The sequence below is a fragment of the Procambarus clarkii genome, chromosome 28 (assembly GCF_040958095.1).
Source record: "Procambarus clarkii isolate CNS0578487 chromosome 28, FALCON_Pclarkii_2.0, whole genome shotgun sequence".
Classification (NCBI taxonomy): Eukaryota; Metazoa; Arthropoda; class Malacostraca; order Decapoda; family Cambaridae; genus Procambarus; species Procambarus clarkii.
In genome coordinates, this window is record NC_091177.1 from 1,476,596 (window position 1) to 1,488,307 (window position 11,712).

Sequence of the window (11,712 nt, forward strand, 5' to 3'; positions counted from 1 at the left end):
AAGGACAGCATTGAAGACGAGGGGAGATGTAAAAGGAGGGGGGGAGGGCCTAGGGTGAGAAGGGAGGGAAGGAGGGAGAGGGGAGGTGGGGGAGCGACGAGAGAGCGAGAGAGAGCGAGAGAGGGAGAGAGAGATGCAGCATCCACCAGCCAACACGAATAGAGGCGTAAGACCTCCGCAGGTTTATTTCTTAACCTCCGAAAGGGGCGAACACGATCCGAGGGACACGCAGCGTGCGTGCGAATGCGTCAACACACACACACGCATGCGTAAAATAAAGAAGCTTGTTACTTAATGATCAACCTGAGCCATCCCTACCCCCCCCCCACTGATTGCAAATTACTTGGCAATTAACATACTGCAACAACGCGATTTAACATCCTGCAAGGTGACACTAGCCTAGAAAGTTTACCACGTTATAAATATGGATTATATATAATAAATATTACCGTGGATAAATATGGATCAGTCTGTCCATGAATAGATTATGCGTGTGGGAATGCCGGTTATCCGCTATGGTGTGGGTATATTTGTGGGTATCTGGCAGTATGCATGCGGGTATGTGGTATCCTGTGGTATGCGTGAGGACTGGTAAGCGGTAAGGTATCCTTGTGATTATAGTGTGCGAAAATGCGGTATGCTAAAAATATGCGCAAGTATGAGGTGTCCGGCAGTATGCAGGAGTATGAGGTATCTGGTAGCATGTTTGTGAGTATGTGGGACGCAGAAATGTCACCAGACATACAAATTCACTAATAGGGTAAATAGGCATGCAATAAATCCTACGAAATTAGACTACCGGATAATAAGGGGGCGCTCAGATAGGGGAAATGGGATACTCTATACAGCCATGAGTGAGTAGTGAGAAATAGGAAGTAGCAGTCGTAAGGGAGAAATAGACAAAATAGTGAATAACAGTAAAAAAAAAGGATAACAGAACAATTAAAGACTGGAAAAGATCTACTGATGAAAACATAAACACTTGACGATACCAAATGAAAGAGAGAGAGAGAGAGAGAGAGAGAGAGAGAGAGAGAGAGAGAGAGAGAGAGAGAGAGAGAGAGAGAGAGAGAGAGAGAGAGAGAGATACGGATGACCCCGTCGCTATCTCCCGCCAATCTCTCACAGCCCATAACCCCGAGTGACCAATTTACTCTGGTCATACCGACTCCATACACATACATTAATTTCGCCGGGGTCATCCTCCAGCCCTCCATCTCCTGCTCGAGGGGGAGATTGAGGAGGTCATTCTCGGGCACTATTGATGACTTGATTCCTCGGCTGTTGGAATAGAAATGAGGGGGGGGGGGTGAACCCCCCCCCCTCCCCTCCCCCCCTGGATAGAGAAGACCGTTCGAGGGGGAGACTCATATGCTTGATACCGTTCCTGTTGTTCGCTCATGGCCCCAAGACGAGTCCCAGGGAGTCGTTTCAAGGGTTGAGTGTCTTTTTAAGATAAGGCAGCTTGTTCAAGACGCTATCTAAGAGGGGGGAGGGGGGGGGGAAACTGGGCGTTTCCCCTCTGTGTACAGGCAATGGGGGGTCTTTGTTTTTATAAAGAGTGTAATGCGGTGCTATCTCAATGGATCTGTTATGTAATGGCAAATGGAAACTGTTTAAAGTTGCATATTATTTATTATGTGCGCGCTCCCTTCAGTCTTCCGAGTATGTTATGGCTGCTGTCTACAGAGTATAGGTTAATTATTGCTGTCTAAAGGGACATCTTAGTTATACAGAGGCTAATGGACAACATCCAGAGCCCATTATCTGGAACTCAATAGGTACTCCCCTCCAAAGGATACCTGATCAACCAGGCTGTGACTCATACGTCAGGCTGCGAGCAGCCGTGTCTAACAGCCTGGTTGATGAGTCCAGCAACCAGGAGGCCTGGTCGACGACCGGGCCGCGGGGACACTAAGCCCCGGAAGCACCTCAAGGTAACCTCAAGGTACTAATGACGTAAATTTGTCGCTAGTTGCTTATAGATCCTTGAGCTCTATAGAACGCTTGAAGACAGCTTAGGGGATACAGAGCCATGAGGCTAGAGAGACAAATTTACGCAGGCACCAGGGGAAAAACATGTTAATACAACTAATGTAAACAGATTTGCAGATATAAACTAATAGAAATTGAAGCTATAATTCTGAAATAAAAAGGGATATGTCATCCCTCTCGAAACGGAATACAGCAATATGACGACTAAATATGAAATTAACCATAGTGTTCAATAGACTATAATGACAATAACAATGATAATTCAAACAGCTTTTTATAAAAATGACTCATTGAATGCATAAACTTGTACCAAAAAGCCGCCCCAGATTGCAAGTTGCAATAACTATGGTATCTTATCTTGAGATATCTTGAGGTGCTTCCGGGGCTTAGCGTCCCCGCGGCCCGGTCGTCGACCAAGCCTCCTGGTTCCGGACTGATCAACCAGGCTGTTGGACGCGGCTGCTCGCAGCCTGACGTATGAGTCACAGCCTATGACTGACGTATGAGTCACAGCTCATATGCCTGACGTATGCGAGCGGCTGCTCGCAGCCTGACGTATGAGTCACAGCTGGTAAACTCTAGGTAATATATGAAATGATCAAAATAACAGTGATCATAACTAGTAAATAACAATAAATTGCTTAGGAAACTGTGAGAAATGAACACGTGTAAATATGTATGAGTTCTTCAGTGGCTTTGTATGATAATATTGACTTCATTTCCGGCTAGTAACATTCACAGTCACCAAAGTCCACCAGGAAATGGAGACGACCGTATATAAGCACTGAATAGTGTAGTGACGTCTTCTACAAGCATGCCTTGGTCCAGGGCACGTACCCTTGCCCCCCCCGGTCCAGGGCACGTACCCTTGCCCCCCGGTCCAGGGCACGTACCCTTGCCCCCCCCCCGGTCTAGGGCACGTACGCTTGCCCCCCGGTCCAGGGCACGCCTACATGCCCCGGTCTTACAAATACCGTGGGCAAACGTCCTTATGCCCTTTTGAAATGGCCACCCATGCCCTGGGCAAGACCGCCAGCATGCCCTGGTCAAATGTACACACACACACACACACACACACACACACACACACACACACACACACACACACACACACACACACACACACACAGAGTTGATTGACAGTTGAGAGGCGGGACCAAAGAGCCAAAGCTCAACCCCCGCAAGCACAAATAGGTGAGTACAAATAGGTGAGTACACACACACACACACACACACACACACACACACACACACACACACACACACACACACACACACACACACACACACACACACACACACACACACACACGGCTTTTGTAAATGTGCGCCTGTCTGACACCTATACCAAGCTGTGTACTCACCTAGTTGAATTCACCTATTTGTGCTTGCGGGGGTTGAGGCCTGGCTCTTTGGTCCAAGGTAATGTGCGTGATGGGGACGTCTCTTGAACGTAACACTTGCTACGTTTCTCTAACACAAACACACGGCCTTGTCGGACGCGTACACTCTTGTCTCTGTATAATACACACTGCGTCGTCATACACAACACGCGTCTTGAAACAAACACGCACGCACGCACGCACGCAAGCGCACATGTAGGCAACCTGAACACACACACACGCACGCGCCTTGATCTAGCTTAACACACTCACATGCCCTGGGCAAACACATGTACCTTAGAATAACACCAAAATATATGGTCCTAACGCGCGTGCCCTGGTCCTAACGCGCGTGCCCTGGTCCTAACGCGCGTGCCCTGGTCCTAACGCGCGTGCCCTGGTCCTAACGCGCGTGCCCTGGTCCTAACGCGCGTGCCCTGGTCCTAACGCGCGTGCCCTGGTCCTAACGCGCGTGCCCTGGTCCTAACGCGCGTGCCCTGGTCCTAACGCGCGTGCCCTGGTCCTAACGCGCGTGCCCTGGTCCTAACGCGCGTGCCCTGGTCCTAACGCGCGTGCCCTGGTCCTAACGCGCGTGCCCTGGTCCTAACGCGCGTGCCCTGGTCCTAACGCGCGTGCCCTGGTCCTAACGCGCGTGCCCTGGTCCTAACGCGCGTGCCCTGGTCCTAACGCGCGTGCCCTGGTCCTAACGCGCGTGCCCTGGTCCTAACGCGCGTGCCCTGGTCCTAACGCGCGTGCCCTGGTCCTAACCCGCGTGCCCTGGTCCTAACGCGCGTGCCCTGGTCTAACAAACAGGTGTGTTTCAACAGTCACGCAATGCTATACTTCACTTGTACTGCCTGTAGAGGGGGCCTCATTGGGCACACTAATCTAAGACAAGACGGTCAACACACCTCACCTCTGAATGGGGGAAAGAGACCCAACGTCTTTTAATTAAGAATGTCAGCAATCGTATTACAAAGCTGAGAAAACAAAAATTGTCCCACTTACGGGCTATTCATGCCCGTGCCACCTCTTGGGTGGCTTAATCTTTATCAATCAATCAATCTTTTACAAAGTTGTACACTCTCAGTAGACTCAATCTCTGGTTATACCGTTAGCAGACAACCTTTGGTTATACAAGATAACAAAGTTATCAAGTTATCTCAAGATAATCAAGATACAGCCGTGAAGGCAATTTTCAATTTTGCTCGCGTGAGGCGAGTTTATTTTGGCTGCGCCACTCATCCTGTGAGTGGACACACCGCCATAGCAGCATGTACAACACTCCCCAATAGGAAGAAAACCCGCCGGTTGATAACCCTATAGACACAAGCTCCTGGAGGCAGGCCAGCAAAACATCCCACATCATGGCGTAATCATTTCCATTTCTCTTCCCCCCCCCCACCAGTCCCCATTCTAACAAGTGACCAAAAAAGGGGAATTTTGACATTCCTTCTTCACGAGGCTTGAGCAAATTCTGCACCTCCATCTCCCTCCCTTTCAAAAGGCTTCATAAACATACACACACACACACTATATATATATATATATATATATATATATATATATATATATATATATATATATATATATATATATATATATATATATATATATATATATAATATATACAATGTGTGTTGTTATATATTATTCTAAACAGTTTTATTTATCTTTGCGACATGATTTCATTTTGAGAAATAAATCTTTCCTCCGTCCTCTAGGTACCATCGTATGTCTCTGCCATGCCAAGTCAGCCAAAAATTGAAAAAATTGGCCCCTTTCCCTATAAACACCCTTTCCCTTTTCTCAATTAATCAGAGATCCCTTCCCTTCCCTCGGCCTGTCTATTCCATCACCGCCGCCCTTCTGCCCATCCCTCAATGGAGGAAATAAGCAGCAATTAATGCAGTACTCCACGCGAGCGGCTCTTGCCTCCCCCTTTGCCTGATTGCTCTTGTAGACGCGGAAGGCACCGAGTATGGCTGTAAATTATCAGCAGTGCCCCGTTAACTAAGCAGGCAGGCAGGCAGGCAGACAGGTATAAAGGCAGGCAGACTGATCACCAAAGCAGACAATGGCTGTCTAGTTCGTGGCCTCCTAAGATCACAAACACCACCTTAAAAATTACCAAGTTAAAGTGTTGATTATGAAAGAAATAAAAACAAGAAACAAGGGGAATAAATCCCATTAAAGTCATCTATTTGTGATTTTCTAATTGTCAATAGATTTCGTCTACTTAAATCTAATGTCTCTCGCATTTGACCATTCATCTCTCGGATCTCAATACATCAAAAGTAGGTCGATGAATTATAAGTCTACATGCATAGGGCTGTATGACATAGATGTATGACATAGATGTATATCACGTACTAGCAAATTCAGCTTTTCATTCTAACTCAGTTTTGAGAGTAACCGATGTGTCATAGAGTTGCTGTAAATCTTTTCTGTGCTTTGGCTTTGACGTGATGATAAAGTTTATATGATAAAAGTTTCACGTTTTAAACATGCACGCAAAATACATTTTATACAATGTGCTAGAAACACAAGCACTCGCATGATGTTGAATATGATGATATAATCCAGTCCACAAGCCGAGATCTTCAGCGAGATTACAATTCTTATCTCGGAACAGACTAACGTTTGGGTGTGGTTTAACACAGATCAAATAACGGTAAAAACGAGTATTTTGGCAGATGATGATACGCAATATGTTTATGTACGAGGCAACGGGTAATGGGTGTGATTGAGCGCGCGCGCGAGGGAGAGAGAGAGCTGGTGTTTGCGTGCTTCATCTGAGAGTAGCAAATTGTTGTTGTGGCAGAGGTCGCAACGCACGCCACACACCACCACCACAAACACCAACCCCCTTAACCCCCCCCCCCCTCCCAACCCCTCTCTAACCTTGTCTGCTTTGTCGGTAAGCCAAACCACACCGCCCCCTAACCCCACGGGGTTCAGAATCTCAGTAGCCGTATCTCCGGCTTAGTGACATAAGAATGGGGGCAACTGCAGAGACCGGGCCCCCCCCACCATTGATCCATACGCGACTGTTCCTATTGATTTGTGTATCAATTCATTTATTTGTATTAACTGGTATGATGTCTCGCGTAACTTTGTTCGTCATCTGTTTTAGTGCGTATTTTCTGCTATGTTCACTGACCAAATGTTTCCCCTGATTCATATCATTCATCCTTAAGGTCCATATTTATTAGATTAAAATTCTTGGACGCTAAGACAGCCTAAAATTCTTGGCTGCCGAGACAGCCCAAAATTCTTGGCTGCCAAGACAGCCTAAAATTCTTGGGTGCCGAGACAGCCCAAAATTCTTGGGTGCCGAGACAGCCCAAAATTCTTGGGTGCCGAGACAGCCCAAAATTCTTGGGTGCCGAGACAGCCCAAAATTCTTGGCTGCCAAGACAGCCTAAAATTCTTGGGTGCCAAGACAGCCTAAAATTCTTGGGTGCCAAGACAGCCTAAAATTCTTGGCTGCCAAGACAGCCTAAAATTCTTGGGTGCCGAGACAGCCTAAAATTCTTGGGTGCCGAGACAGCCTAAAATTCTTGGGTGCCGAGACAGCCTAAAATTCTTGGGTGCCGAGACAGCCCAAAATTCTTGGGTGCCGAGACAGCCCAAAATTCTTGGCTGCCAAGACAGCCCAAAATTCTTGGCTGCCAAGACAGCCCAAAATTCTTGGCTGCCAAGACAGCCTAAAATTCTTGGGTGCCGAGACAGCCTAAAATTCTTGGCTGCCAAGACAGCCTAAAATTCTTGGGTGCCGAGACAGCCCAAAATTCTTGGGTGCCGAGACAGCCCAAAATTCTTGGGTGCCGAGACAGCCCAAAATTCTTGGGTGCCGAGACAGCCCAAAATTCTTGGGTGCCGAGACAGCCTAAAAACTCTCAGGGGTAAAAATTGCTGACGGAGGCCGGCGGGAAGGCGGCCGACGGTACCCTGCCTACGGGAGTGATTTTTTGCCGGGGCGCCTCGCACGTAAAAACGAAGCCGCCGCCGCCGGCACATTACCAATGCCTGTGTGTACCTATGTACGGACGTCACCTCCCCGGTACTGAGTGAGTCTTTGTCTCACGCCACGTGCTGGGGGGATAGGAGGAAGAGGAGGAGGTTGGGGGGCGGGACAGGCAGACAGGGGTATCTCCTCTTCCAGACGGTAGACAGGATATACATGCCCCTTCGGCGCGTATGGGGTTTGTCTTCCGTATCTCGCGGGACGGTTTGGTCAAGCTCTCTGCTGTTGTCATAACATTAAAAGGAATAGTCTTTTGATTTTATTTTTTTTCCCCGAATTTTATCCACTGAAATAATTTTTGTATTTGCCATAGGGTTTGTGTTTGAAGATTATAATCCAAATAACTGGCAGCGCAATGATAAATTCAACCTTTAAAAGATATCCGCGGACGTTTTAGAAGTTATGGCATGAAAAAGTGTCGGTGGTAGTACAGACTCTGCGTTCAGCTTGCAAGAACATGAGTCTAAATAAGTCTAAATAACACGTCTAAATAAGGTCTGGAGGAGCCACGTACCACGGATGTCTAAGACTGAGCGCGGTCTTACGTGAAACTGAACACACACATACGGTTACTGTAGCATATATATATCGCACGTGAATGAAACGTTCAATGTCTCCAAAGTGGTCTAATGAGGAGGTGGTGGCCACACTCCTGCGGGATATACCCTGTAGTGTGGCCCAGGAGGGCCACACTACTACATGACCTGCCATCCACCGTAGCCACTAGTCGCCAGGGCCTGCCGACCAGTGGCCACCTTCCAGTATTATCCTGCAGGTCGGAAGGAGGCGACAGACAGGCTATTTTCCCCCCCTCCTACCACCGGGAAAATCATATCCACACTACACGACCCTCAAACACAAACCACTGCTCTCTCACCTTTCTTTGCCTCGTCCTTCTTGATTTCGCCTTTGTCGGTCTCTGGATTCTTGAGGAACATGCTCAGGAGAGCTAGATTGCCCGGGTACAACACTTCCATCTTATCCGAGTCAGGAGTACGGAGTTTCATGCAGGAGGTGGCTGGCTAGTCCCTTCCCTCCTGAGTAACATGCCCCCTCACTACGTCTCCCTCCACTCCACCACCACACACCTTAGCTCTCCACAAGAGCAAACTCTAATCTTTCCAAATGATCTTTCTTCACTTGACACAAAACTCAAAAGTCGGATCGCAGGGGGGAGAAATCTCTCTCTCTCTTTTCTTCCCCCTCTCCTTAAAAACAAATATTCTTTAGCGACAGGGTAGATTCCGTTGCATTATTTCGCTAGATCACCATTACGATTATCCCGTGAGTGAGGTATGTCCGCAAGGTGGGCACAGGTGAGTCTGGTGGGCAGGTGTGTGGATGCCACTGAAGTCGGGGTTGGCAGCGTCAGACCGCCGCTGTGTGCCGCCGCTTGGGTCGGGTGCCAGTGGTGGACTGAGTGGCAACTGGGCGTTTGCGGCAGGTCCGCGCGCCGCTATGTCCGCTGGGTGACTGAGCACTCTTGGCCGGCGGGTCTCCCCTTCCACCCTCTACACCCCCCCCTTCGGCGGACCCGCCACGACCCCGCCGCACACACACACACACACACACACACACACACACACACACACGCACACGCACACGCACACGCACACGCACAAGCACACGCGCGTACGTACGTACGTACATATTCACACGGACACACACACGTACGTTTACACACACACACACACACACACACACACACACACACACACACACACTCACACATATACAAGCGCATATATGCACACATGCAGAAAAATAAATTGAAGAAAGTTTAAAGGTTTGTCAGCAGACTAGAACCCTAGCTGAGCTACGAGGAGAGATTACGGGAATTAAACCTCACGTTGCTGGAAGACAGAAGAGTTGGTGGGAGGGGACATGATCACCATATACAAGATTCTCAAGGAACTTGAGAGGGGTAGACTAAGACAGTTTATTTAACACAGAGGGCACACGCACTAGGGGACACAGGTGGAAATTGAGTGCCCAAATGAGCCATAAAGACATTTGAAAGAATTTGTTTAGTGTCAGAGTGGTTGACAAATGGAATGCATCAGGCAGTGATGTGGTGGAGGCTGACTCTATACACAGCTTCAAGTGTAGATATGATAGAGCCCAGTAGGCTCAGGAATCTGTACACCAGTTGATAGACAGTTGAGAAGAGAGACCAAAGAGCCAAAGCTCAACCTCCACAAGCACAACTAGGTGAGTACACACGGATACACACACGAACACACCCACGAACACACACACACACGGACATTCATCCTGATGCTCCTGTTCACCTAGCAGTAAATAGGTACCTGGGAGTTAGACAGCTACTACGGGCTGCTTCGTGTGTGTGTGTGTGTGTGTGTGTGTGTGTGTGTGTGTGTGTGCGCGCGCGCGCGCGTTAGAGATAAATATATGTAATAGACATAATGGAGGAAAAATAGATTAATTAGAATGGTGGGTCTTGGAGCTCGATTCTGCAGATACAGATAGTATACACACACACACACACACACACACACACACACACACACACACACACACACACACACACACACGTACGTACAAACGTACATACACGCACGTACCCACACACACAAACGGACCCCCCACCCCCCCCTTACACACAAAGCTCGCACAAACGCACATACATACCCACTGTAACAAGCAAAAACATGGACACACGCGCTCACACACAAAAACCTCGCACGCATGCACACACACACACACACACACATCGACCCTGCAGGCACAAATAGTAAATACACTCACAGCCGTTTATTAACATACGAGAGACGGGACCACAGAGCCGAAGCTCAACATCCGCAAGCACCACAATTAGGCGAGTACACACACACACACACACACACACACACACACACACACACACACACACACACACACACACACACCATACGCACATTAACGCATAACACGCATGTGTTAACCTCGGACGGGAGACATCTCCCGTCACGCAGGGTGCAGTCGCACCTCCACAGATCTCCAGTATCAGCTCTTAATACTGGTAATGGCTCAAAAGGGCCACCACTCACGGGCTATTCATGCCCGTGCCACCTTTTGGGTGGCTTAATCTTCATCAATCAATCAATCTGTTAACCTTTCCCCCTAGACCATCACTTGTTGTTCACAGTAATACATTAATCTAGAGCATCCACAAGCATCATTTTCTCTCTCATTTCCCCTCATACAAAACCTTTCCGATCCACGCTATTAATACCCGCCTTCTTCCTTCCCCTCACTCGCGATTCCCACACCGCGATTTTCCCCTCTTATTTCCCCGTGCCCAGTGGATACTTGTAGTAGTAGACTAGCATATAGCTGTTGTGCTGGAGTGTGAGGGCTTCAGGCAGGTTGGCTGGCTCGGGTCGGGGGTGTGTCGGTCGGGGTGGTGGTTGGGGGGGTTGTGTGTGGTGGGGGAGGGAAGCGACTCGGGCGGTGGCGGTCTCTAGCGGCGGAAGGCTGCACTACCACCACAACACACACACACTCGTACATTTGTTTCTGTGGCGGCTGCCCCTCGCGCTCTCCACAACGGGATGGTTGGATTAGGTTCTTATGGACGGCTGTACTCCCATCGGAGAGTCTGCAGTGTCGGGCTATGGCGTCAGGACCCCGCTGCTTAGCAATTTATATTTGTGGTTAAGTGGTTAAATACTCCGGAATATGCACAGAGTTTATCTGTGGTACAACTGTGGGGTTGGGAATCTTCGGGCACGAATTACTGTAGGCTCGTAGAGCTCTCGTATAGACATGTTGTCTCTTGTCAAGTTGAAAAGGTTTTGTAAACATTTACATTAGGCTTTGTTAGCAATTATAAACATTACATATAAACTACACTTAGACCAGTCGAATAAAGGTTGAGGCGGAACCCAAGAGCCGTAGCTTATCCCTCACAAATACACTTACTAATCGTCAGGTGAAAGTATATTCCCTTCTAAAAAGTTTTTTTTATAATCTTTTTCCTACTTTATTTAAGATCTTTAATCCTTGTGAGTCAAGGTTAACTCTGGCACGTCTCGAACGACGACCATGTAAAGCGACAACATTAGCTCTGTATACGATAATAATCGCAAGCTTATCAGTGCTGACTCTTGGTCTAACTCACCCAGTGACGAGACCAGCATCCATCACCCAGTGACGAGAGATCAGCATCCATCACCCAGTGACGAGACCAGCATCCATCACCCAGTGACGAGACCAGCATCTATCACCCAGTGACGAGAGACCAGCATCCATCACCCAGTGACGAGACCAGTATCCATCACACAGTGACGAGACCAGTATCCA

At 48.4% G+C, this 11,712-nt stretch overlaps 1 protein-coding gene and 1 long non-coding RNA gene across 2 annotated transcripts in view; one reads left to right on the top strand and one right to left on the bottom strand.

The window, feature by feature from the left end:
• Positions 1–8,870, bottom strand: part of LOC123754905 (B-cell lymphoma/leukemia 11A) — a 107,008-nt gene extending 98,138 nt beyond the window's left edge. Inside the window, exon 1 of the mRNA XM_069332774.1 lies at positions 8,285–8,870. Within this exon, the coding sequence (XP_069188875.1) occupies positions 8,285–8,414 (130 nt within the window). The 5' untranslated portion in view covers positions 8,415–8,870. The remainder of the gene's footprint in view (positions 1–8,284) is intronic.
• Positions 1–11,712, top strand: part of LOC138369365 (uncharacterized) — a 282,936-nt gene that overhangs the window by 219,104 nt on the left and 52,120 nt on the right. The window lies entirely within an intron of this gene.